Here is a 27,641-nt window from a genome sequence, read left to right as displayed (position 1 = left end):
ACAGAATGACAGGGAAACCCACATCATCTACCTGAAGATGAATCTTCATGCTGAATTGCCATTTGTACCCATAATGGAAATAAATCCATCAGAATAGATCAATCAACAAGTCTAGACTTGTTTTGTGGTGCTTTGGATAAGGAATTCAGTTTTTCACTGGCACACATCTTTGCACATTGGCTAGCTCATATGATTGTTATTTTACTCAGTGTTTTCCATAGCATTTCCTAATTGGAAGAGGTGCAGATGCTGCTCGATCTGACATAATAATCAATCTATCTGACAATTTTTCTGACAAGAGAATTACATCAGTCAACATCAATCTAACTCAGAACAGGCTTTTATCATGTCACATCTTGGACCAATTGAGACCAATTAATTGTCCTACCAAATAAGCATGGCAATTTTAACTGCTAAAATATTAACATTACAGTGAACTTCAGTTGACCTAAGGGACACATTATCATCTTGACTGACTACAACTTCATGGTAATTTCTTTTCAGTGTAACACATGAAGTGATGATCTTCTAGAAATTTCCTGAAAAACAGTCTCCTTCTATCTTTGCCCTTGTCAATACAGAAGACTTGTTTACATGGGAGTTGCATTACTGTCTCATGGTGCTATTATGGAACTCAGAATTTGTGCTCTTGCATAGCTCCAGCTATATTGCTGTGAACTTTTGACAGGTTCTCCAAAAACTCACTCTTGGTTGGGGCTACCCATAACACAAAGCAGCTCTCCCAATAGTTCAGGAATAGAACTCTCACAGGTTTCTATTAGGTCCAACCCCAAACACAACATTCTCTCATGATGCTTTAGGGATATTTTTTTTTCCCCCAGGATTTCCATTTCCTTCATGTTTTCTGTAGAGCCTTCTGTCCACAGACATCTCTTAGGGCTCTTTTGATAATTGAATCCTAACATGTTAACACTGAATAGCATTGGCTCTGCTAACACCTATTCCCTTTCAATAGCTAAGCTATTTAATAACCATATTCTATACTGTGTACTCACAGCATCAAACAGTACCAGAAAAAATAAGGGCTATTCTGTACAGGAAACAGCAGGGACCTTAAACCTTAGATTTTTTTTTCATTTTGAAAAACAAAGATCCCAAATACACCTCTCAGCATTCTCCAGAAAGAGTTACACCAAACCTGCTGCAGTTCAAGCACCACATAAGACTTTGTTTTGTAGAAAAACATCACAGAAGATTCAAGTCCTTAATCTATCAAGAAGAATGGACTCTGATACTGACAGGTTGCTAAGTTACTAAGACCACATATATATTAAAAATGTTTATACAACATTTTCCTTTTGATTGAGTAGTAGTTCTTGCTTTGAGAAGGAAAAAAAAAGCAGACAAGTTGTTGAAACAGAGGCCAAAGATTTTATACAAGGAATGTCATGGCTGCTTTCTCTTTGTGCATTAACATGGTAGTAAAGCTACATGCATTAACAGCACACAGGGCACAGCCTACAAACCAAGAACACATTGTTCACCCATTAAAAAAATAAAGAATACTTTGAAGCACAGAATTATGCTAGATGTACAGAATGTCTTTTAAGAGAGGATTTCTACCTACTCATGCCCTTACTTGGACAACAGAAGTTTATGGCAGACTTTTGCTTACAAAAACATAAGACAGTCCGCAGCAAACTTGGCCAGTACCGAAGGTGTCCTGGAACATCTTCTAAGTCTACTTCCTTGTGTAGGCTGGATGTAGTTGTGAAGGGACAAACACTTTGTGAGCACGGTCTTTCAGAGACAAAGTGAGAACCACTTGTTGCAAGGAAAGTCAGTACACTTGTTCAGAAGATAAAGTTCTTTATAGCAGTTAATTTAATAATACAGTCTTAAAACAGGGTGTTGGGCATCTCATCACACAAGAGCACATTTAATAAGCTGGGGGAAAAATACCACAGTTGCAGGACACTGCATTAAACTCCAGCCATTCCAAGAGGAGGCAACTCTCGTGGTAAAAGAATTTTTGTCTGTGTAAGCCAAGAAGGGAGAATTTTAGGCAGTTTAATCCACAATGGTCTCATACTTCTTATAAGTGGAACCACAAATCCACAGTACATGACAGTATAAGTTAGGTTAAGTGGTGCTTTTCATAATAAAATCAGTGAATTCATTGCAGTCCTTTCATAAAAAGATGAAGTCCAATGAGTGCCAGTTGCTAGGAGCAAAGAAGAAAGGTGCCCATTTTCCAGGCTGATTTGTAAGTTCATGTTATTAGAAGAAAGTAAGTCAAATCTCTGCAGTTTGTATGCAACCATATCTGAGAACACAGAGGCTTCAGAAACTACAGGATCACTTAAAAAGTGGGGGAAAAGGAAAGTCATCACAACCCAAACAACTCAAACTTTGTATCTCAGAATTGCCTACAAAACTTACTCTCTTCTTCTGCTCTGGACAAAACTTTTAACTGCAATGAACTTGCAGAGAAACTTTAAGAAAACCTGAGTACATGAAAGCATTGTCAGGAAGAGAAAACCCTGCTATCTTTTGATCTGGTATTGAAGTTGAAATGGCAAGATCAGAATGCTTTGCCTCCTGCCATAAGATTTGCTTTACCTTTCAGAGCTCTACCAGTCTCTGCCAGGGAGTCTGCATTAACTTGATACCTCTTGCACTGCAAGACCACTGCTCATATCACAGTTCAAGCAAACTTGTTAATAAATCTGGGTTTAATCTTCCATGGCCAGAAGGGCAACACCTCTAGATGCAGAGCTGGTTGAACTACCAGGTGTAGTTCATATAACAACACTGGAGATTCCTGGCAGCACAGAGTCCAAACCTTCCTCACAGGACATTACGATCAGCAAGACATTCCAAAAGAAGAATTAGAAGGCCATAATTCTGATCCATTACAGTAAGGAACACCACCATCCATCATTTGAACTAGGAATACTCAAAGCTTCATTTTCAACCATATTCTTAATATACTAAATTATACATAATTGATATATATATATAGTTGGGGTTTTTTAAAATTGGAATAAAATACACTGGATTTTAGGTTGCTCATTTACAAGGGAGCTCCCTCCCTTTTTCAGTTAATTTGAAATTAAAACCTAGAGGCTGAATGTAAGCTCATTCCCAGTGTTCCAAGATGGATATAACACGAGAGGAGGCCAGAAACTGGAAACATGCACTCTGGCTGCAACAGGTTAGAAGGTGAAAGGGAGACCAGATATTTTCATTTGTAACCCTGAGAACATAAGGAATTGCAAAGATCTGGAGAGCAGCCTGGGGTTAAAGGTCCCCAGGCTTTTTATTGCAGTTAAAGCAAACTCGGACGGGGTGATCCCACCCGCGAGAGGGAACCGCCCTGCGGTCGTGCGAGCACTCGTCACAGAACCCCTGGCCACAGGCCCGGCAGTGGTGCTTGGAGAGTTTGATACTGAATTCCTTCCGGCAATTGTGGCAGTGCAGGATTTCATGATCTGGTACCCAGTATGCAGGTCGGGCAGCATCTTTTACCAGACCTAGGGAGGAAGTGAGGTGAGGGATGAGAAAGAGAGAGAACAAAATAATCCATGAACATGAGCATATCAAGAATGTGCTCCAGTGGAGGCACTCACACACTGCAAGTTATATCACTGCCATTAAGGGGGACGTGACCTACTGACAGAATCCTTCAATGCAATGAGCAGCCCTTTAGAGTATTCTGCCATTCTCCCACATTCTGCCTCTCTTCAAAGAGTAAACTGTGTCTCTTTTAATACTAGCATCTTGCCTTACTCAGACTCTTCCAGAGGTTAAGACACTTGCTTTTCCCTACCTTCAGTTTCAGCTGTGGCCAAAAAAACCACCAAGTCACCAAACCAAATATTCAGAAATGCATGTAGTGTAGTGTCTGAACTGAGAAAGGGATTTATTCTGCCCTTCATTGAGTCAGAGAGCAAACACCCACAAAGGTGAAGGCCAGACATGCTGTAGGCGAAGCAGCTGAACAATGATCTGTGCAATGTGTAGGAAGTCAGGTGCAACAACAGAAGATTCAAATGTGAAATGTTTGCTGACATACCTAAACTGCCACCCAACACAAGAAAGAGCTGTAGAGGTTTCCTGCACTAAGCTCACCATGAAAGATCAGACTACTAATTACTTCCTCATCCTTACCAACCTGGACAGCTTCAAATTCTCACCCTCCCCTGAGAATAACTACCAAGAAGTACCAGCAGTATCCATGATCACACTTAAAAGGCACTCAGCATCTCTGAAAGAAAACCAAACCTGATTAAATGCTTCCTAATTGGCCAATCTTTAGGGAACTTCAAATGGCAGGTCACTGCAGTGAATCCATCAGGGGAGCATGAATTACTCACAGCTTAGTGCACAATTTTGCATACTGGGGTGAAAAGAGAAAGTGTGATCTGCAGAAACAACATGCTGAAAACCAAGAGGAAACAACAAGCAGAAGAGTCCAGAGGGCTGCAGAACTCTCAACCAACAGTGGTATCATAGCAGAGGTGCCAGCCTGTCACACAAACTCTTGAAGTTTAATAACAAGTTTTGCCCTTTGAAAACAAAACCACCTTTAGACAAAAAAAAGCCCCATCAGAACAGAAGAGAACTCACCTAAGGGAATGTCCATGGCTGTCACCACTGCTCCAAGCGTGTTTTGCACAGCTTCCCCCACCTTCCTGGCAATAAGTGTACCCCCTTCCTCATCTGAAGGCAGTTCAGCCACATCTGCATGACACAAGAGTGAAGGGCTCAACAACTAAGTCCACCAGTCTTTTGGCCAAGTTTCAGTTAATTTACATTAAAAAAAACAGCAGCAAACCCAAAAGACAGGTTGTAATCTCTCCTCAGCCTTTATGTTCCCCATCCACAATCTTGGATTGCAGAGCGTTCATTTTCGCAATAATGGACAAAATATACAGTCTGCTGTAACACAAGCACCTCTGCTCTAATGTTAGCACCAGACCATTAGCAGTTGCCAGGAAAACAAAGTAAAGATACTAAAAGTAAAGATAAAGTACTATCTTACTAAAAGTAAAGATACTAAAATTTCTAAAGAATTACAAAACAACTTTGTCAGCAGTTCAGGTGTCTGGTAGGGTCATCTTTCTTCCAAAAGGCATTGAGCTCTTCAGCTTCCTTACCAAAAACTCTTTGGAAACCCAGTGTGAACAACACTGTCTACACCCACTGAAAATGGTTGTGATCCAGAAATTAGGGACAAAGACTTGGGGCTGGTGCTCAGGGATAGTTCTGTCACAATCAGCTCAAGATTACCTAACTGGAGGCCCCTGTTGTCATAGCAGTTGTCACACACGCGCACTGGCGCTGGTCCCCAGCCTCGCTCGGGCACCGGACGGGTCTTGGAAGAGCAGCCATCACAGAAGCCCTCTCCACAGGCCCGGCAGTGATGCTTTGTGTCGTTGTCTTTGAAAGGTGTGTTGCACTTCTTACAGCTCTAATGAGAACAACACACAAGGAAGAACTGTTAGTTTGATCTTTCTGAGTAAAAAAAAAAAAAAAAAAAAAAAGAGAGCAGAGGCCCAGGATGGCACGTTTCAGACTGAAATTGTGAAAAATACAGTTAGACACAAGACTTGGGGGCTATCAGTCCCATAACTTTACCCCAGAGAAGTGATTTAGAACAATAGGTGTATATTGTTCAAGCCAATATATTGCTATGATCCCTTTGTTCACAATCACAAACACAGCCATATCCTGCAGGGCTCAATGATGGATATTTGACCTTCGTGTGGGGTAAGAATTCAGAAGGCAGTCTTCATTGAAGAGGAATCAGCTTCCAGCAAGACACGGGGAATCCTTTCCCAGTTGAACTGTTTGGGTCAACTTTTTGCATCTGGTATGAAACCAGAGTTTAATCTATAAAAATAGTACTATCAACTGCAGTGGCCAGCTTTAAGATGTTGATTATTTGCTTTGAAGAACAAGTTCATGCAAGCCACAATTTTCTGTAATATTGTTGGGATAGCAGCTCACAAAGAGCAGGGAGAAACCATCTCTTTATCAGGGTTAGGCCAAGTCTCTGTTCATAATTTCTCTGGCTAAATCAAGAAAGGGAAGAGGAGAGAGCACTTCAGTTTTTATAAAAGTTGTAGGAGTAGGGATTGCTGCAGTAAAACAAAGAAACATTTAGAATCTGCAAAGTACTTTATTACTTAAAGAGTAAGGAAAAGGAGTTTTAGTTAGGCAAAGCCTTTCTCTCCAGCAACTGCTATTTACCACAATCTGGGAGTTGGGTCTCCAGTAAGCTGGGGCAATCTGGTCTGTCAACCAAGAGGTCACAGCTTTTGTGGGTCCCAGGCTAAGTTCAGATACGGATTGAGCCATGAAATTCATGCCATCCAACAAACGCTGGGCTGCATTGTTGTTGTCTTTCAGAAATCCATCAGTCTGGAATGAAACAGATATTGATTTGAGAATAAAAACAGGGAAAACTTTTTTATTAGATTCAGATGGCTCTGCAACCCATTAGTCCTGATAAACTGGAGGGCAAGCAGGAGTAAAAGATTCAGCAGCCCTGCTCTGAAAGACAGAAGTAGGTTTGCAACTTAGCTATTTCAAGATAGCCAAAAGATGTTTGAAAGCCCCTGCAAAGTCTCTTTTGAACAGCAGAGACCAGCTTAATGAAAGGCAATCTATTTTCTCCATCAACATCCAGAAGAACCAAGTTAGCATGTGCATGGCTGCACACATACACAAAGACTATCCAGCAACCAGACTTACCCCTGGCCAGACATGCTCAATTTCTGTCCTCACTACAGTGTTGACAGGGTCTTGGTTGCCAAACCAGTACTGCCGGCTGCGATACACCACCCCGCAGTTGGGGCACTCGATCACGTACCTGCACAGGAGGAGGACAGGTCACCTCTCTGGCAAGTCCTGTGCACCAGGCAGAGCTCCCAGCTCTGGCAAGTCCTATGCACAGAGAGCTCCCAGCTGCAGTACTCACCCTGACCAGGCATACTTGGCAAGGCCCAGCCATGGGGAATCTGTGGAAGCAGAGGTTTTTGGCACCACGCTGACCTCCATCCCTCGTTCATAACAGGCCTACAACATAAAGGCTCAATTAAAACTACATCACTGGCAATCCAAATCTACATCTGGCTGCTGTTTGGCCACATAAGGCATATAATTAGCATACAGAGGTCTAGAGCAAAGGAGCACTCATCAGAACTCATTTAAAAACAAAGGAAAAACCCACTATCAATAATAACATCAGGGAAGTATTTCTACATCAATAATGACCATGATAGTAGCCAAAAATTTTCCTGTATCCTGCACAGATCCTTCAGAAAAATTGGCTAATACCAAGCACTGGGCATAAGCAAATAAGACTAACTATGTCAAATATATAAAAGGTCAACATCACCCAGGTTAAGAGCAGCCAACTTCAAAATTTCGCTAGAAAATGACACATAGCACACAGAGCTGATGAGCTCTCCAAGCAAACATACAAGTCAAATAAGGATCAATTTTTCTTGTCAAGGCTAGGACCACCTCTGACATTAAAAATAAAAAAAGGAGGAAAACAGGCACATGCCTGTGATATCCCTCATTTACTTGGTCATCCTTTCTTTTGTCATTCTTCAGACCTTGTCCTTGTATCTCACCTTGCAAGTGTAGACTCTGTTATCATACTGGTGAGAATATCTGCATCGAGTTTTGGATTCATGAGGGACTCCTTCCTTTGCATGGTTCATGCTCTTCTTACAACCACACCTGAGATGTAAGAGCAACCCATGAGTTGTTCTTAGACACAGGATAGATGTCACCAAGATTTCATTTTTACTGCTATCTTGCATTTTATAGATGTTGTGCCCTCAAACCATCTTCACAACTGTACATACAGCAATGACATAATTTATTATTGAAAGGCAGGCTCTTCAGAAGGAGGTGTAGCAACTGTCTCCCATAAAAAGCAGCATCACACAGCAATTCACTGCAGAAAATGCTCAGCATCAGATAAGAAGCATAACCAGCCACAACATCATGCTGCTATACAGCTCCCAGACTCAGAGCACTGATTGCCATCTACTGCCCTTCCAGGTTCAATCTTGGGGCTCTTTCCAGAGATCTATAAGCCAAGATCTAATCAAATATGGAGCTCCACTTAGACCTAGTCACTGAATACAGCCCCACTCCAGGATGTATGCTTTAGGATTGTTCATACTGTTTGGGCAATAAAAATGTCAGGAAAAAAAACATCATAAGAAATTTCAGGGGATTTATTTAGACACTCCTTTCTCCCTGCCCAGCTTGCATTTGGGAAAAGATATGGGCAGCACAGGTTTGTAGTCATACACAAAAATAGGTGGGCAAAAACCACACATCCAGCTGGGATGTGGCAATAGTGGCTGTCCAGTTCACATAAGAGTGAATTTCAAGCTAATTTTGCCTGTAAGTACTAGCTGAGGGCAGATGATGTCAGGTGTCAAGATGTCACAGAAACTTTACATTCTGTGGCCACAGGTTGGGGGCAGCACTATGCTTCAAGAGGATGAAGAAGCATTTCTCATCTACTTACCCACAGCTGAGGCACACAGAGGAGCATGTGAAATATTCATCTGGAAAGAAAGAGCTGTGAGCCATCTGGTCATCAGGGATCTCCCCACTGAACCGGTCACTTAGAGCCTGTCAAACAAAAAAGGAATGAACTGGAAAGAGATTAAGGGCAATGGAGACCTTATGCAAGAAAAAGCATGGATTTCTCTACTGGAAGGGGAGGCAGAGAGAGTACGCAGCTAACAAATGTGTCTTACTAGCCTGGAAAACAAAACAAGGATTGGAAACAAACCAAGAATGCAATCTTGCACTTGTATGGAAGTGACTTGAATACTTGTAAGATAGTCTTTTTCTCTGCTCGCCTCTCCTCCTGTTCCTAGTTTGATTTTTGTAGTAGAAATAGGTGGTAGAAAATTGCATCCACCTCTGTGCATCCAATCCATGCTCAAAATAGCAGGGTTCTTGCTAAATGGGCTTTGCATTCTGAAAACCTCTGAGAAGAAACTCATAGGATCATTTCTCATAGCTCAGGAGAACACATTTCTTGCCTCTTGGCCCAGAAAGCGCTGCCCTGAGCTTTCCTGCAGCCACCCGAACAACTGCTCTTTTCTGGTGAAATGGCAAAACTGAGACAAAGAGATTTGTACCCTTTCCTAGGAACATCCATTCTCAGATTAAATCAGTCCTTAGTCTTGGCACACTGAACTTTTTCGGTTCTTTCAGGTGTTATGTTTAGGGGAAAAAAAAAAAAAAGCACTGGAACAAAGCAAATGGTTACAGTTCATCTTGATGGAGATCTCTGAAGGCATGAGATCTAGCTGAAACTCTTCCTACAGCTGAGGTTTATATGGTGGCTGCCTGCCTCTCTCTTCCACCCCCTCCCCTCGCAGGGTTGAGGTAGGTGGAGTGGGTGTATCTTTGCTGTCTAACAAGGGTTGATTGCACATACACACAGAATTGTGTGTGTACCTCTCTCACCACAGCTTCCCTCAGATAAGTATGCTATTTAAACATTTTATTTCACGTAATTTCAAGGAAATTTGCTTTACATTCTCTTTTAAGATTGACTGATACTGATACTTTTGAGTGAACTCAAAGGTAGAGGAAGTGGAGAGAAATCTCTAGAAAGTCTTGTGTCCTCAGCAAGTGAAGCAAAAGAAGTTAATTTGTAGTCAGTAGTGACTTGAACACAGCAAACACTTTACTGGTCATTAATTTAAGTATATCTGAAATCAGGCTACTTGATTAATGCAATAATGTCCTAAAAGTTAAACTAAAATTAATGATTCCAACCGTTTTTCCCCTTGTTGCCTGTCTGCTCCCAAATGCAAAGAACTGAGTACATGCCACCCTGACACTTCCCTCTGTGCCTCAGCTACCACTAACACAGAGCAGCCAGAATTATCTGTTCCAACAGCTGTGACTAACACCAGAAAAGACTGCTAACACTACCTCCTTCTGCAGATATGCCCTGGCTCTGCCTGCCCCTCCCCAATTACAACTATGCTCTTCAGGCCAAAGAAAATATGATGTTAATCAGGCAGTGGTATGTGGAAACTTGTAGGAAAGACTGCAAATTTAAAGACCCAAAAATCCCTCTGACATCCTAGCAAAGTAAACCATCTAAGAAAATCACTTGCTCTAAAGTAATACATCATTTGGCTTTATCCCATTCTGTTCCCTAGCTACCAGCACAACTCCTTTTTGCCTTCTAGACCTTGGGTTATACTACTCAGCACTAGGTTTTGCCAGCTATTAACTCTCCCCAAGTCTCTTGCATTTCCTCCTCTTATGCTGAGGCCAGCTTTATGAATTTTATAAAAAAAAACCCTTTGAAGGTCTCTCTTTGTCAATCACTGTCATTAAGTGCTTGTCACTCACAGCATCAGTTACTTTTTTCTTCCCAGCTCCCATTTATGATCTTCCTCAGTTTGGCTCTTTAATTTTTCTTCCACAGTCTTTACTGAAGTGTTTGTTTTGAAGTAAAAAAAAAACAAAACAAAACTACTCAGCCTCCCTGGCTGAGGGAGAATTATCATTCTCATGGAAGACTTGCATGCAAGTCTGCATCACTGTTTCAGGTGCTCTGCCTTTCTGAGCCACAGCTGAGTTAACAGCAACAGTGGTACAAATAAACACTGTGACAAACTCTTCTTCACTTACTTTTAGTGCTTTGTAGATAACCCCAGGCTGTCTAGGTGACCGAGTGGTATTGTTCTCCAGCTGCTGCTCCACAGCTCGCCTAAGCCCAGAGAAATCTGTTGGAGGATTGTATGTTCGTGTTCCCTTGTAGTGAATTGAGCTGAAAGCCTCAGGAAAACAGCTTAGCTTCCGAAACCGATCCTGAATGAGCTTCTCAGGAACCTCAGAAGGATGATCTATATATAAGAGTACCAGCAAGTTCATATACAACTGATTGCTTAAAACAATACTTCAATTGCATAGTACTTTCATATGCAATATAGACCTAGTTTTCTTAATTAAATCTTCCAATACATCTGGAATGCAGTTATCATTATATTTTAAAACAAGGAAAAGAAACTTTCCAAAAGGAGTCTCTGTTTTGTGATATACAGCTTTAAATTCTAAGACCGAGTTTCCCAGGAAAAACCAGACACATCTAGATTTTGAAACACAGATATCCAGATTAAGGAGCAAGTTAGGACATAATACAAGGAAACACAATGTCAGCACATTTGTTAGTTCTTCTCACCAGACCATAACTTGGTATAGCTATTCCTAACACCTGATAAGTGGAGGACATGAACCTTACATGGGCTGCCTGTTCTCCATGCCAATCCTGTAGCAAGGAATACCAAGCCTTTATCAACAACTTGTACATGGCAAAGCACTTCAGAATGGGCCACACCAGGTCAGACTCCACAGGGCCAAACACATGCTCCTCCTTGCTTCCAAGTACCTGCTGTACATTTCAGAATAAGGCAGGCCCCATCTTCCCTGTCCTAAAACTACACAAACACACTTCAATTATCCATTGAGACAGATGGTTACAGCTTTCTGCATATCCATATATGCCAAGAGGCTTCTTTCCTATTCCTACTGTGATCAGAAGTGACCATAAAAAAATATCTTTTTTGTGACCCTGACTTTGCATACAGGTGCAAAGTGTCCTCATGGGTCACTAAAGGCTGAACTGATTAAACAGAAAATGTCAACAACTTCAAGAAAGGCTGAATTGCTAATCAGCAAATTGGTACATAAGGAAAGGATCTGCCTTATAGGTAAGTTAAAAGTTATTAAGAAGTTAGTCCAATAATAATCAGAAAGAATGTCAAGTTCTTCTACTAGTTTAAAACCTCACTGTTTAGAAAAGCCAAAATGAGAATGTGGGTCAGCCAGGACTGTTGAGGTGTTTATTACACAAGAGATGGCTCCTAGATATTCACAAACAGCAAGACTGAGCCTCAGCCACTGCTGCCCCTGGGATAGACTCATGTCAGAGAAGTTCATGGAGAACTGTCTCCTATGGGAGGGATCCCACATGGAGCAGGGGAAGAACTCCTCTCCCTGAGCAGCAGCAGGAGCAATGTGTGATGAACTGGCCATAATTCCATTCCCTGTCTTCTTGCATGGCTGGCAGGGGAGGAGGTAGAGCTGGGAAGGAGGGAGGGATGAGGGAAAGCTGGTTTTAAGATTTATTTTACTTCTCATTACCCTACTCTGATTTTGTCAGTAATAAATTCAGTTAGTATCCCCAAGTCAAGTCAGTTTTCCCCATGATGGTATTTGATGAGTGATCTCTCCCAGACCTTATCTCAACTGATTACCTTTTCATTATATTTTCTCTCTCCTGTCCAGTTGTGGAGGGCAGTGACAGAGAAGCTTCGGTGGGTGCCCGGCATCCAGCCTGGGTCAACTCACCACATGAGTTTTCACCTTCCTGTCATATCACCCACACTTATGAACTTGTATGATGACCCCTCCTGTGGCTGGCAGAACTCATTCCTATTCAGTGCTGATGTTCAGCTGGCTAAGAGGATTATTCCAGCTGATTTGGAAGAGGAAATGCTCTTCTAGTTCCACAGCCTGATTCCCGGACCGAAACTAGTGAGGGCAAAACCCAAATCACATTTCTACATGGCAGCAAAGAGTGCTGAATATTCAGTGCAACCTGATCATTTACAGACAGTATTTAGCACACTGTAATTGGAATTGCCTACTCACCAGAGCCCAGCAGCTTGGTGTACACAGTCTCATGAAAGATGATGACACCTGGACCCAAAGTTGACAGAGGAACATCTAGGCCACAGCGGGCTGTGGTAGCTTTTAGCTCCTTGGTGAAGTGTTTTAAATAAGCCTCCGAGGCATCACCAAGGAATTTGAAGAGGTCATTGTGGAGCCTGTCAGCACGAGTACGGTAGATGACAAGGTCAGAGATGGCCAGGACCTTCAGCAGCAGCCGTGTTCTCTGGCTCAGGTTGACAGTGGCCCCCAGCAGGCCCTCTGTATCGATGACCACCACTCTGCGGACGGGGTCATAGGCTGCCCAGACGCCCACTGTGCAAGACTCCTGCGCAGGAGACGTCTTGAACACCTCCCGGCCATAGAAGAAAGTGTGGTTAAGGGTGTGAGACTTGCCATCCCCTGTGTTCCCAAAGATGGACACCACCTTTAGGTGCTGGTCAGGACTGCAGTCCAGTTTCTTAATAAAGTCTTCCTCATTCCTTACCTTCCAAAACAAAAAGAGAAAAATATTATAACTATGTAATTGGAACAGACAATACTGAAAACACAGCTGGTATCAGAATTCATAAGATTAAAAAGAGTGATTACCTCCTCTTCAGATTTCATCATAAGTTTCTGAAGCACCAAGAAGTACAAAGCAAAATACTAAAATGCAGTTTGTAAACTGTACACATTGATGGGATTTATGTTGTTTCATCATGTAGCTGTTTTGGAAGTGATGCCTCACTGTGATTATGTACATAGTCAACTCTCTAGTACATCACCCCATTCTCAGAGACAGCCCTTTCACACAAGGGAGCACAACACTACTTCCAAGTCTGTCAGAACAGCTACCTGGAGCATGGCAGACTTTCTCAGTAGCACTGGTCTCCTGGCAAGCATGCAAATGCAGGAGTGAAAGAGGGGATTGCTTTTACCACTTTAACTTGCCTCACCCACAGAGGCTGAGTACCTGTTTAGGTACAAAAGTCTCTGCCATGCACTTGTGCTGCACCTGTCCACAGCCAGGGGTTCTCAGACACAGACTGTCCTATTCCCACTGCTCTGCAGCTGATCAATCCTTCAGCTGGAAAGTGAGAGCAGAGAAGAAGCAGCAAAACTGTACACTGCAGTCAGGTACTTGAAACAGGTCAAACTGGCTCTCACAGAAGTGCCACAACTACCTCAATGATCCCCTTCATAATTTACTGTATTGTACTTTAATTAAAAAATAAAACAAAAGAAAACACACATACAAAACCAAAAAGAAGAGCAGGTAACTTCCCTTTGGCTTTACATAGTTTAAGTGTCAAGGATCATGCTGTCTGGGCTAAAGAACAGGGCATTTTCTCTTCAGATACTGCAACAACAGGAGCAGATAAACAAGCAGTGAAATGGGCTAGGGCTCTGTACAAGAGCCTGTCCTTATCTTGTTGTAGAATAGGTCCTTGGCTTTCAGAGGTTTCATGCTTCATTCATTTGTTTAGCTCTTATTTTTTTGTCTTCCAATAGGTTTTGTCCATACATTATATGACAGGGAAGAATATGACAAACACACTTTTTGAGAAAGATTAAATTGACTTTCTTCATCTCAATTCCCTCTTCAAGGAATCCCCATCAACTGGAAAGAGAAGGGCTTCCATCCCCTCTCACCTGCCACTTAACTTCTGGAAGCTCTTAGCTATTTTCATCCTGGGAGTACAGTTGGAAGATCTCACAGTCTATGAACCAGAGAGGCAATGAGGTAATAAATGGTTTCTTTGAACAAGCTTATTTGTACATCAGCAAATTAGTTTAAGGCTCAATCAGCCCCATTTGCTTTGGTCACACCTATCAACAGCACCCAGACTTTGAAGGAAAATAAAAATCAGCCAGTGTGCCAAAACCATAAAAAATAGCCAGTGTGCCAGACTGTGGTTGGGAACAGCATTCACAAAGAAAACCTGTGGGCTTGCAGTAGCTTCTCACAGACTCAAACTGTTCAAGGCAGCCTTACAGTGTAGAAGAAAACAGGAAACAAGAGACATCAAAATGCTCTCAAGAGAATCTTTCCTGGTATCTGTAGGGGAACATAAAGATACACTGAAATTACAGGTGCACAAGAACGAGTCTGTTTTCTTGGTAGCTGTGATTATTAGCTTATCATCAGGAAGGTAGCTTAGATGATGGATGCAGTTTTGCTTAGTGTCTCTTAAGATGTCTCTGTGGAAGAAAGGAAGTTCTTGGTTCATGGAATAGCTCCTAAAAACATTCACATACTTTACAATATAAAAATGTTATGTGTACATAAGCAAAAAGGAATATGATAATGTATTCTTCAAAAATGTTTTGGTTTTAAACCAAACTTCTCACCAAAAAGGTGACAGGTCCTTTTTGCCAGAGTCAATAGTTATGTACTCCCTGGACAACACAAAAAAATATCAGTTTTTTAACAACTGCTTAAGTATTGGCAGGATAGCTAATGGCTAAGATCTTTCAGCCAGCACTAGTTATTACTTTGGTAGCAGTTTGGGAGAGTTTGTTGAATGGGCTGAGTCAGTAATGTCAGGAGACACAAAGGACAGGAGGGACAACAGGAATAAGGGTAACTCTGATATATATTCCCACTGTTAAGAGACGGGAGTGAACTCAAAGTTACACTGAATATCAAATCACATACCCGAAGTTATGGCCTTCTAAGTTATCCCCTTCTAGGCTCTTTGCAGACCTCCTTTCAAGACAGAACTCAGGAGTGATTCAAACAAACAAGTTACCCAGGAGCACAAGAATGCTCCAAAGTCTTGCTAGTCCAATGCTTATGTCCCACAGGACTTGGTAATGAATGAGGAAGAACTTAAAAAACATTAAATGAGTAAATGTTTCCTAGCACGCTTTACCAGTGCTCAGGAGTCAGATGACCAAGAACTTCTTGAGCAGTGGTTGCATTTAGATGCTCATGGTTGGTAGAGTACTAGTAGACTATCCTCCCTTTTAGAATCTAGTCATAATTTTGGATTCTGCAACATCCTTACAATAAATTCCATGTGGGAGGAGAAATAACAAAACCAAAACCAAGTCAAAATGACCAAAAGAAGCCCTTCCCTTTGAAGTTGAATGTGCTTGTACATCACTGGCTGCTCCTTGCTCTTGGGCACTAGTTGACTTAAACCAACGCTGAGTACAGGAATGATACTCTCAAAGAACCATCCACAACAACCCCCATATCAGTAGTCCAATTTACTTCCCTTGAGCAAGTTCCTTTAAGACATTTGAAGTCAGAGTGGGTGTAGTGTCAAAGCAGTAATCCCCACTTCTTTGTTTTGCTTCTCATCTCTAAAACAAACTGGTATGGTACCACCTTGTGTTGCACATGCAAAGGGCTCACATTTCCATAACTGTGTCCACTTCTATGCTGCCCAAGAGCTCCACATCTCTGAGGTTCACAGCAGAGGGTAAATACAAAACCTTCCTTATGTTGCACACCAAAGTAAATTAAGGATGAAAACTTTATGTCTAAACCAAGACATGAGTCATATCTCTTCAGCTCCTTCTTGATTTTGCCATTTCTAGTACCTGAAACTCATTTATACTTTTGTTATAGCTCTTAAGAGATTCTCTTCTAAAAAGAACATTAAATCACAATTTCAATGTACACTGAAAATAAGAGAGAAATCTATAAAGCAGATTTCTTCCTTTAACTACAGCCAGTAAGACTAACCTGAGAAGAATAAGCTCCATCACAGTAAAGTGCCACCACCAAAACTCACATCTCTGCAGGGCCCCTCACCATCACTCCTGAAAAGGCAGTGCACAAACGTGGGGAAGTGTAACTGGCTTAACCCAGCAACTCAAGTGCAACAGGCTGTTAAAAATGCAACTGGAAATTTCCTACTTTTGCCCCAGAAGAAATTTTTGTTGATATCCACAAGTGTCTCTTGTTATCAAGTGACAAAAAAGATGGTTCCCTCTGAGGAAGAGAAACTTTCTGCTATGAAACCCACAACATCAACAGAGCTGTGAGACAGTCCCTAAACCACAGTAATTCAAATCCTGTTTCCTCAAAGATCTTAGGCTAATTCAGGTTGAAAGTGACCTAAGGAGCTCATTACTTCCTCTGATTTTCAGAGTCCTCCAAACAAGAGATTTTGACTATAAGCAGGTGCTCAAGAAGAATCAAAGCTGCCTTTTAAGTCCAAGCATCTCTAGTTTTCTACCTCAAGTTTCCTCCTATACCTTTTCTTCTGTATGACTTTCCATGGCAAGTATAATTTATGCCATTACTCAAGTCTTCCACAAATAACTTAAAATTCATAATTTAATAAGACCAATTTGATACCGAAATAAGTGCCTCTAAAAGACAAATTTCCTAAAAGCACAATGAAAAGGGACAACAGAGCAGAAAAGAAAGACTCCAATAACCTTACTGAGGAAAGAGCATGTCTCATGTCTACCCCCTGCCACCTCCAAGACACAGCACTAAGAGGAGCAGTCATGCCCACACGTGCTAGGCAGTAAGCATGCTGGCTGGGCCATGACAGCACACATACTGCTTCTTACTCAAAAGGCAGAAAATGTGGACAAGCACTGGATAATGAGAAGACATCCCAGAAATTAGACTTCATTAATTCTACTGGTCAAAGAGTTACTTTTTACTAAGTAAATGTTTTACAGTAGCCTGAGAAAGTTTCTGCAAAGGGCTGTGTCAACAGATAAGTTTAGAGAATGGTGTATGTCATACCAGTAGTTCCAATCTGGTATTCAAGAGTAAGTTATTAATCACTTATCACTTATTAATCACTGATCCAGTGAACACTTAAACACATTAATCACAACTGTCCTCAGTGATCTCCTAGCCTTCAGCCAAGCTGACAGTGGATATCAGTATTTTCAGGCTTGGAGTCCTACAGAGCCTCAAGCCCAAACTGAAGGACCTGACACCAGATGGAGAGAGGACAAAATAAAACAGGGGACAGACATGCTACAGGGATGTAAGGCTAGATTCTCACATTTTGATCTTATTCCCCATATGGGTGCAGGTCTGGCTCAAGCAGATGAAAGCATTTGTATTAGAGGTGTTTCCTAACCTGAAGGGTTTTTTCCTGTTTATTTGTCTTCACTGCAGTACCACCTATGGGTTCTGTAGAGAATTGTTATCAGCCACAGGTCATATCCAAGGACAACACTGTCCCTGAACTGAATATATTTTTCAGACCAAAATTATCCTGTTCCTTCCCACAGTGCTGGCATAGGAATTCAGGTTCAATATCTTCATGGGTTTGTATGGAGCTTAAAGGCATGAGTTTCAACAGGACTCACAGGTCCCTGCAATGAAGGGCAGAGGCTGCCCATGTGTGAGGCCCATGTCCATTACAACAGAACTCTGAGAGAGGCAAAGACAGAAGAGTTAAGTCCTGCTTAACAACCCCACCCAAAGAGATCCTATTTTAAATATTTTAAAGACAGTGGTGGAAAAAAATCAAGAAGATTGGAGGTAACCCAGTTTGAAGAGACTCTTCCCTAACCAAAGAGGAAATATTGACTGAAATATTGCTATTATCAGGTAAGTTAACCTCGTAGACAACAGCTAAGTTATATCAAACTGCTCAAAGCAGAAAAAAGACTACAAAATCCACTAAACTGTTTGCTTGCTGAAAAAGTACTTTTTCAAGGACTGAAGACGAATAAAGACTTTGAGGTGAATTCAACCCCCGCAAAAATAACACTAACATAATAGTATCATCTAACTCTAAAAGAGAACATGAAACAATGATGCAGAAATCATGGTTTTGTATACTAAATATCTTTAAAGTTCCTGTAGATGTTAATTTAGCCACAGAGCTACCAATTACCACCCCAAAGTCACAGTTCTAGCAGCAGAGACCACGTCCACGTGAAGAGACTTGCCCAGGCAACATCAACTCAACAAGAGAGTTCATGCTGTCCTCCTAAACACTCCTAAGAGTAACTCAATTACCTGTGTGAACACCACTTACACCACTGTCCTTGTTAAGAGGGGCATTTACAAACTTACTTGTATAACAGTTGCATTCTTCCTAGAAAACAGTTAGTCTGGTTATTTTCCCAATTTCAGGGTGTTTGAACCAGGCAGGCCAAAGGGCTCAGTCTTCTGCCTCTATGTGATCCTACAGCAAAGCATTAACAAGCCAGGTAAAAGGGCCAGAAGTGTGTACTGCAGTGACAGCTGCCTCCCAGTGATCACTGCAGAAAAGAGAAAGTGAAAGCAATGGAAAGGACAGAAAGGCTACAAGACAGCAAGCTGATTTTACTTTCTTGAAGTACCCCAAAGCACTCACATCCCATTCCTACTGGCAGCATCCAAAAGGATTAATGGGAAATGTGCAAAGAGGGGTACAGCAGGGGAAACACTAAAACACCCCATTTTCCCCATCAAGACTATTTACCTCAGAAACTGATCTAAGTTCAGGAACTTGTTGAATGAAAAGAGTGGGAAATTCCAGAGTGGCTTGCAGGCTCTCTCACCTAAGTCAGTGAAAACTGACTCTTCCTTCCACATCAGCACTCATATAGCAGACAAAAGAGATGGGAAAGAAGCAAAGTATTTGACTTTAATTAATGCCCAAAGTACTGCATCATGAAGAAGGTACAAGACTGGTTCCAGGGAAAAGCACTATTTCTAAGTGGCTATGTTAAAATTAGCTAAGAGTTAGCCTGAGACTATCAAAGGAGCTGTGTTTGTTAAATGGATGGCTCTCTCTCCTGCCTTCTAAAAATAGTCTTCCAAAACCTGGTATATGTCCAGTGGAAAAAGGAACACTCTTAACCAGCAATTGCTGAGTAGTTTCTCTACTACTTTATTCCAAAGACAGAAAAACAGTGCACTTAAATTTAGGTGAACTGATAACAGACTGAGATAGGAGTAATACTGATAAATTACAAAGTAATAAGAGAAAAATTCCTAGAGTGTAGGACAGTAAACTCCCCAAAATACTTTGGCAAGAAAACTTCTCTAAAGCACAAAGAGGAGGAAAACTCATCTATAGCACATCAACAGTACCAAGGGACAGAAATTACATATCCTGATCCAACACATCACACCAGTCTAAATAATGCAGATCCTTCAATATCTTTTCTTCCTCCTTTATATCTGTGGCAAATATACCAGCTGTGACTCCTTATTTTATAGGATATGGACTAAATTTCCCAGAAATTTACAGCTGAATGTAAAAAGCACCAAAAAATACCCCATCAAAAACACATTCCCCCAACAGCAAATGAAGCAAGAGTGTCACAGGAACTAGCACTATTTGCTAGACAAATGCAAGTCAGACTTAAGAAACATATACATTAGCTCCCATTAATGGACAAAGAGTACTTGACAAGAAAAAGTATTCCTAGAGACTCCACTCTCTCTAAAGTCCCTAGACTTCATACAGGCTCAATTCAGTAGATAATAAGGAAAAATCACAGCACTTCCATCAGGTTTACAGCAGGAGTGAGAAAAGCAAAGCAGCTAGCAGCCCTGCAGAGTCATCACTATGTATGTGTAACTTTTTAACAGGAGGGGACAGAGGAGGACACATGGACTATTATGCTGTTAGTGACAGGTTATTTGATGATTGTACAAAATGGTCTGCATTTAAATAAGGGCTATGGGTCCTTTTGCCTTATCTAAACTGCAAAGCATTACATAGCTGCTGCTTATATTTGCTGAGGGGAAGCCCCTCCTCCTTTAGGTGTCTAGACCTGCTAGAAGGAATAGAAAAGACCTCAAGGAATGGGGCTATATTTAGGAAGTTGAGGTATCTATTGGCACAACAAAAAGACCCTGCAAACTGAAGAAAGGGAACTCATATGGGTATCTCAGGGGAGACACAGCAATAAATGTATGCTCTTTTTCCCTCATAAAATTACATAGCTGGGGAAATTATTTTTGTGACTAGATAGAGGAAAATTTTTCTTTTCTTCTAGACTCCTTAGTAAGTCAGACTACAAAGTCAGTATCTTTTATTTTTGTTTGCAATTCACAGATTGGGTAATTTCTTGTGACAGAGCTAGTTTCTGGTCAAAGATGAGCAAACTCTAAGGCAGATTATTAATAACCAAGCATATCCTCTATCTTCTGGTGTCAATTAAAGACTTTTTCTACTTCTATTAAGCATATGTGATGAGTCCTCAATTAGGGCTTTGGACAAAGTGCTATCCTAGAAGCCATTAGTGACACTACAACCAAGTTCTGATCGTGTGTTAAGAGCTCCCAACATCTGTTCCCCAAGATAAAAATGTTGTTATGCATTGTTAAGCATTTAGCCCTGCCTCAAAAGCAGTAGAAAATAAGAGTTTATTGTACAACAGACGTATAACTCTGCTTTATGGTAAAGAGCTTTTTTGCAAGCGTGTTATATAAAGACAAAGCAAAAATGGAAACTGTTCCAGAATTGCATAAATATAAGTACAAGCGACAAAGAGAGATCCAGGTGAGTGGAAGAGTTCATGGGACAGTAAGAGAGCCCCAGGATTTGAAACAAGTATCACAACCTGAGTCATGTTTTTATTGCTGTATTACACTCTGTTTTTCTTAATAGATACACAAATACCAGTTTAAAAAACCCAATTAATCGACTCTGACTTCTTATGGGAAGTGCCTCTTGTGTGCAAGGGGCAGCACTAGTGACAACACAATGATGCTTGTTTGAGAATCCAGGAAGTTAGAGATAAGAAAGGAAAGCTGACATCTTGGCAGAGCAGATCAGGAGATTCAGCTGAGGGACATACACATCTAATAAAAGAAGGCACATAGTTTGAGTCTAACAAGGCAAAAAGGTGGAAGACTTAAAGAGAGCAGCATAAGTGGGAGATGTAAAGACTGACACGACCAAAGCAATTGACTGAGGAAGTAATCCCCACAATATCATTCTCAGATGAGCCAGGAAGATAGACTATGTCAGGACCAATTAACAAACAGATGTAGCAGTTATCAAGAACAATTTGATTGAAGCCTCAGCTTTAGATATGCAATAGATAAGGCCAAAAGTTTAACACTGTGTAAAGAGAAACTGCATAACTGAGCTTGAGAAAGACAGCCTAGAACGGGGTCTAAACTGCAGGTGATGCCAGTTTATAAAGCATCAATAAGTTTTGTTTTCTAATAGAAGTCAGTGAGGTCTTATGAGGAACAACAAGTCCTGGAAAAAGGAAGAAAAAATTCATCATGTAGGTCAGGATGCCTGGGGACTAACTCACAAGAGTTGCAAAGCATTGTGCTGTGTGGTGAGATAGCTGGGGCTGGGCTCCATGAGGAACAACCTCCCTCCCTGTTCTTCCACAGACTTGTACAAACTTGGATTTAACCCTTAACAACATTTTTTTTTTACATGAGATAGCCAGCCTCTTTTTGTGGTGCTCAGATACAGTGCTCTTATGATGAACATCACAGAGAAGCTTGTATTTCACAGATACAAACTTTAGCTACCATTAGTTTTCTAAAAACAAGCAGTGGTTTAAAATGAAACATTTTCTGTCTATATGGATTTGAATAAGCACAGGAAGTCCTCAGCTTTCTGAGCTTATGCTATGCCTGCAAAGCACAAAAAGCTTTGAGCAGGCCAGCACATCTGTGCAACATGGCACAAAGACAATTATGCAGACGTCAGAATTATCATAGCTGCATCTGTGTAGTGCTGAGCCCAAACTGAGAATTTCCACTTCTCCCCTGAACCAATTTGCTCAGGCACAGCTCCTTATGGGTTAATCCACATTGTTTCTGGATCTAGAACTAGATCAGTCATTTGCTTACACACTATAAATATTCTTCAGTTTTAGAGCTACCACCTCCAAGAAGCCAACAGGAGCAGCTAGATGAAACATAACCACTTGAGCTTAATAACTCCAGGTTCCAAAGGAAACAAAAAAACAAATCTTTTAGCCTGTGTTCAAGTTAGATGTTTGTAAACAAATACACATGAGTGATTATCTCAATCCATCATCTGCTGCTCCAGCAGCGTTGACTAGTTCCATCTAATTTGGGAGGGTGGTGGTGGTATAAGGGTGATGGAGCTTTTACCATCTGTAATCTGGTAGCTTTTAACATTGCTAAGGCACAATCTACCACTGATAGCAAATCAGCAGTTTCCTTTCTTATTTCCCAACCAATGCAACAACTTTCAAGTTCCAAAGGTCACTAACAGTTAAAGACAGTGGAACTACATAATTCTGTTAAATTCTTATGCTGTCTGCTCAAGCTTAAAAAGCCACACACTCTCAAACTCTGAATCTCCATATTTCAAGTTACTAATATTTTGGCATTTTTGGACAAAAAATTGGTTTAAATAAAGAACATTTTAATGATTTCTCCCCAAGTAATGACAAGCACAAAATAAGAGACTGATGATCACTTTCCTATAGCTAAATTAGTTTCTCCTCCTCTTATTCCCAAGAGCAAAAGACGACTACTTAGCTCTGAAGACATTTGCTGTGGCATCTGACAGGCCTTTCTAAACAAAGGTCCTTATGCTCAGTAGCAGAATTATCACTATAATAGCAAGTACTCTTTAAATTCCAGCTGTCAGAAAATAATTTAATTGAAATCTCTCAAACTGCTTTGATACTGGCTGTGAGATGTCACACACGTATTCAGCTGTGAGGAAGAGAGGATGACTCCAGATGGAAGAGCTCTGATTCAACATCTTGATACTGAAATAAGATCATTTTTGGAGAGCTTTTTCAACCTAACCCTGTTCTCACCAAATTGCTACGATCTGATAAAGGACCACTGCTATCCCAATAAGGAAGTTGGCTTTATTGCCCATGACATTCAAAATAGCAAATGCACTTGCTTGCGGGAGGCAGCCAAAGGTCTACCTCAATAAGGCTTACAGATTCATGAGTATAAATATAACTTAAACCAGTACAACCACACACAGACACAGTTTGTGAGCAGCTTTGCAGGACAGCCCTGTTCCAAGGCATTTCAGAGCTTGCTCTAGTGGCCAGAGGAGGATTATTGAAAAGTCTGTATCTTAAAGTAATAGTTGCATCTGTCACACATTACAAGGAAATAAGCGCGTGCTTAGGGCTTGGAGGCATACAAACTTGAGATTGCTACAGACCTGAAACTCAGGCACTCAGTTTACAGTCACTGTTGTCTGGCATACTGTGTGTTCTGTGTCAGTGCACCATAAGGACTGTCATCCTTTCCTCCCTTTCCCTTTCAAAAGCCATGACAGTTTAGCAATTGGTACACCTGAATTGACAAAAATATGACCCAAGTATCTAGCAACCATTCTATATTATTGTATAATTACTGTGTACATACATATATATGTATGTACACACACTTCTATAGTATAGAATAGATATGAGATACTTAAGTCAGGTTTCCTCGGGATGCCTGACAGGCACATCAACTGTTACTATGATGGATACAAATAACTATCAAGAGTAAGAATATAATCACATTTCTTTTTAACGATGGTAGCATGAGAATGATAAATTAGAGCAACCTGATACTGAATCTCCATTTTCTTTCAGTGGCTCCTGAATGAGGTTTAACATAGGGAATGCAAACTGAAAGTCAGAAAACAAAGTTCAATTTTTAGTTGTGTAATTAATCTGCTCTGTGGCTTTCATACATTTTGCCTTCTAAAATGCTTCCCAAATATAAGGGCTAACAGGAGACTTCTATAACTGCGTATACTGAATGCTAGATTTTCTAAAATAGTGCCTCCTGGGAGGCTGCTCCAAGTCAACTAGTTCCTATCATTTTTATCAGCAGACCTACCCCAATGGCAACTTCCCCCTCTTTCAACAAAAGGCTAATATGTAATAATATTTGTGACAAGCAATATAGCTTAACAATGGTGTCTGTAGGACTTGTATGGAACACTTATTTCTATTTTGTTCTAAGGCTAAAAATCTGATGGATTTATGGGTGATAAATGGTAGCAATGGGCTGCAGTCTTGCATTATCACTACTTGGTACAGTGCCCTCTCCTAGTCATACAGCAGGAAATTGTCTGTCAACACTCCCATTTACAGGACACCTACTGAAATACAATGTATTCAATTTTGTTCAGGAACGATCAGCATCCTGCACAGACAGCTCTTATCTCAGTTGTGTGCGTCTCAGCACAGACTCAATTCTTTCACCAGCTTTGCTTACCAAGCCTCTTAGAGGAGGCTCTTGCCACACATAAGGTTTTAATAAACTTGACCTTTTGAGGAACTCATGAGCAAGGCCATTCGCAGGCACTGTGTCTTTTTAGCCCAAGATGCTCAGTGGCACTCGTACTTTCCCTGGCCATCATTTTATTACTGTTGCTGCCAATTACACTTCAAGTATTAACCATACACCACAGTAGCCTGTTAGACTAAGAAAGAAATTAAATCATCTTGCCTGTTCACAGCAAACTACAACAGTTCTTACCTGAATCTCCTCAGTTTCATCCACCAAGAGGAAACTCACAACTTTCTCTGTCATCTTCCTTCTCTTGGTCTCCTCATCCATCCCCTCATCCTCTTCCTGTTCTTGGGCTTTGCCAGCATGGTATACGGTGACAGGGTGCTTCCTTCTGTTTCCCCCTGCATGTGTTCTCTTCTGACACTCCACACAGAGGTTGATTTTGCACACCTGGCACCTGACTGCTGCTATCTGCCTCGAGCCTGTCATACTGGCATGCATTATGTTCCCATTGGCACCTTTGCAGGAGTCACAGTACGGGACATGGCCGGGTTTTATACGGGTCCGTTCGTGGTTCCGCAACCTTTCTGGCTGATGCAGCTCTTCTTCACAACGCTGGCACTGCAGGCTCCTGCACTCATCACACTCAAAGATTGCTTCGTCTGTCCCACTGCAAACATAGCTTTCCTGGCACAGCAGTGTCGTGTTCTGTCCTTTCTCCACAGTTTGCGTGTGGGCACTCATCTTCAGGTTTCTTTAAAGCAATGTTTTTCCCTCCTGTTTCTGTTCCAAACAATGATATGTGTAAAAGTCAGTTCCAAATTTAGTATTTCCACAAAATAAAGAAACACAAGAGGAATGCTGTCTGTACTAAATTTTATATAATGAGTATATGGTTCTGTAAGATTCATACACTCACCTGCCTTGCGGGAAGAGTGGTGTTAAGTGCTAATGAAGTTTTCTTTCTCCAAAATAAACTTAGACAACGTGGCTGGTTTCACGTATTATTATAATACCCAAATGCTGGTATACATTCTTTCTCTACTTAGCTGTTTAACGTACTGTCAGTGACAAGAAAAAAAACCCAGCCTGGTGTACTTCAACAGATGCAGCAAGTATTTCCCTGAAGCTGAGAACGGAGAAGCTGGTGACACAGAGACAAAAAAAGCATCAGAAATGCACAAATGCATATATACGTACACACACAAAAGGACCGTGTCAAGACTAGAAAATTCTCTGCTTTCACTCCACAGCTAAGCTCCTCCTTCAGAGAGTTCACAGTATTTATTTGCTGGGAATTTCCTGATGTGCTTCGCCAGATAAACAAAAATCCGCTCTCTTTGTGCGCTCCTTCTAGTAACACTAGAAGACGATCGCTTCCGCGGTCTTGCTGACAGACTACGGATTTTTTTCCCTCTCCCTCTGCGCCCCAAGTTGCCAGAGCACAGCCCTGAGACCAGCGCCCGCCGAGGGCAGCCTGCGCACCCCTCCGCCTTTGTCTCGGCCGCTGCCTCCGGGCCGCCTCCCCTGCTCCCAGCCAGCGCGGAGCCCCTGTCGCTCCGGGATGACCCTCGGCGCCCCCTCTCCCGGCCAGTCCCGCGGCCCCGGGCGGGCGCTGGCCCGCGAGCGGCCGCACTTGTGGCTCGTCCGTCCGCGGGGGCTGCAGGCGGACCCCGCCACCCGCCCGCGGTTACGTAACGGCGGTGCCGGCCGGCGCCTCCCCCCGCGCCCAGACCTACCTGGGGCTGCGCCCGGCGCCGCGCGGCCGCCCGGGCAGGGGGAAGCCCCCCGGTTCCTCCCGCCGAGCGGCGGCAGCGGGCGGGAGCCGCGCTGGGACCGGGAACAAAGGCGGCGCGGCACGGGGCGCCGCGAGCCGGGCTATTGTTTACAAGCCGGCGGCCACCTTTCTTCCCCTTCCTCCCGCCGGCACCCGGTGACTAAGGACTCGGGTCCCGGCCGCGGCTTCCTCCTCCCCCCCGTCCCCTCTGCTCCCGGGGGGGATCTCCCGGTTCTCCTCCCCCAGGGGTCGACCATGCAGTCGGGGCGCCCGGGGGAACTGAGCAGGGCAGGGCCGGCCAGGACCCGCGCCCCCTCCGCCCGCTCCCCTCGTTGTCAGCCGGGATCAGCTGATCGCGGGGAACTTCGGGGTTATTTTCTCACCGCGGAGACGGGAAGGCGGCGGGCAGAGGCGGGGCGGCGCGGGCACGCCGGGAGCTGTAGTCCGGGGGCTGCACCGCCCCGGACTCGCCGCGCCAGCCGGGACGCGCGGGGGCCGCGGCCCTTGCGGTGACGCGGAGGTTTTCTGCTCCCCTCTTTTTACTGTCTCACACCTGCCTGGGTTCCCCAGGGAGCTGCGCCGGAGGAGTGCAAACAGCCCCCAGCAGGTTTTAAAGGGACGAAATTCGTAGGGAAGGTCTTTTCCTCCCTCCGCCTGGAAGAACGACGAGGCGACTGCTCCCAGGCCTCCGGATCGGCAAATGAACGGATCACGGTGTCCACCTGAGAAGGGAGCACTTGGCGCCCAAATCTCATCTGCCACTCATGGGTTTAAATGAAGTCTCGACGAGGAGAGCCACTGGTCACTGTCATTGCAGCTTTTGGGGTTTCTTTCACTACTGTAGCTTCAGCCTATGGGTAAACAGCCATCATTTACACAGCTGAAAGAGACTGCAGATCCAAAACAGAGGCACACACCTGCCAGGAAATGGCAGATTCACTGTCACAAACCGGAGCCATGGGAATCGAAGCTGAGTGCCAAACAGAGACGGTCAAAGAAACCACTCGGTGAGGAAGGACCTTGGCCTGTAGTGGCTCCAAG

General features: G+C 42.6%; 1 protein-coding gene across 3 annotated transcripts; it reads right to left on the bottom strand.

Moving 5' to 3' along the window:
- Positions 1-1,369: 1,369 nt before the first annotated feature.
- ZFYVE1 (zinc finger FYVE-type containing 1) lies at positions 1,370-26,933 on the bottom strand. 3 transcript variants are annotated; one of them, XM_063159173.1, is made up of 13 exons: positions 26,563-26,933; positions 25,743-25,967; positions 25,070-25,606; positions 12,688-13,192; positions 10,666-10,880; positions 8,525-8,631; positions 7,611-7,719; positions 6,950-7,047; positions 6,724-6,841; positions 6,220-6,390; positions 5,257-5,437; positions 4,594-4,707; positions 1,370-3,497 (listed from the first exon to the last, which is right to left on the bottom strand). In XM_063159173.1, the coding sequence occupies exons 3-13, from the start codon at positions 25,565-25,567 to the stop codon at positions 3,265-3,267; spliced, it is 2,349 nt and encodes a 782-aa protein (XP_063015243.1). In that variant the 5' UTR covers positions 25,568-25,606; positions 25,743-25,967; positions 26,563-26,933; the 3' UTR covers positions 1,370-3,264. The 3 variants fall into 3 exon arrangements, with proteins under 3 accessions (XP_063015243.1, XP_063015244.1, XP_063015245.1); XM_063159174.1 differs by lacking the exon at positions 25,743-25,967 and having other exon boundaries at positions 26,563-26,583; XM_063159175.1 differs by lacking the exon at positions 26,563-26,933 and having other exon boundaries at positions 12,688-13,057; positions 25,743-26,245.
- Between the last annotated feature and the right edge of the window lie 708 nt (positions 26,934-27,641).

The sequence above is a fragment of the Melospiza melodia genome, chromosome 6 (genome assembly GCF_035770615.1).
Source record: "Melospiza melodia melodia isolate bMelMel2 chromosome 6, bMelMel2.pri, whole genome shotgun sequence".
Lineage (NCBI taxonomy): Eukaryota > Metazoa > Chordata > Aves > Passeriformes > Passerellidae > Melospiza > Melospiza melodia.
This window is presented reverse-complemented; position numbering and strand designations above follow the sequence as displayed.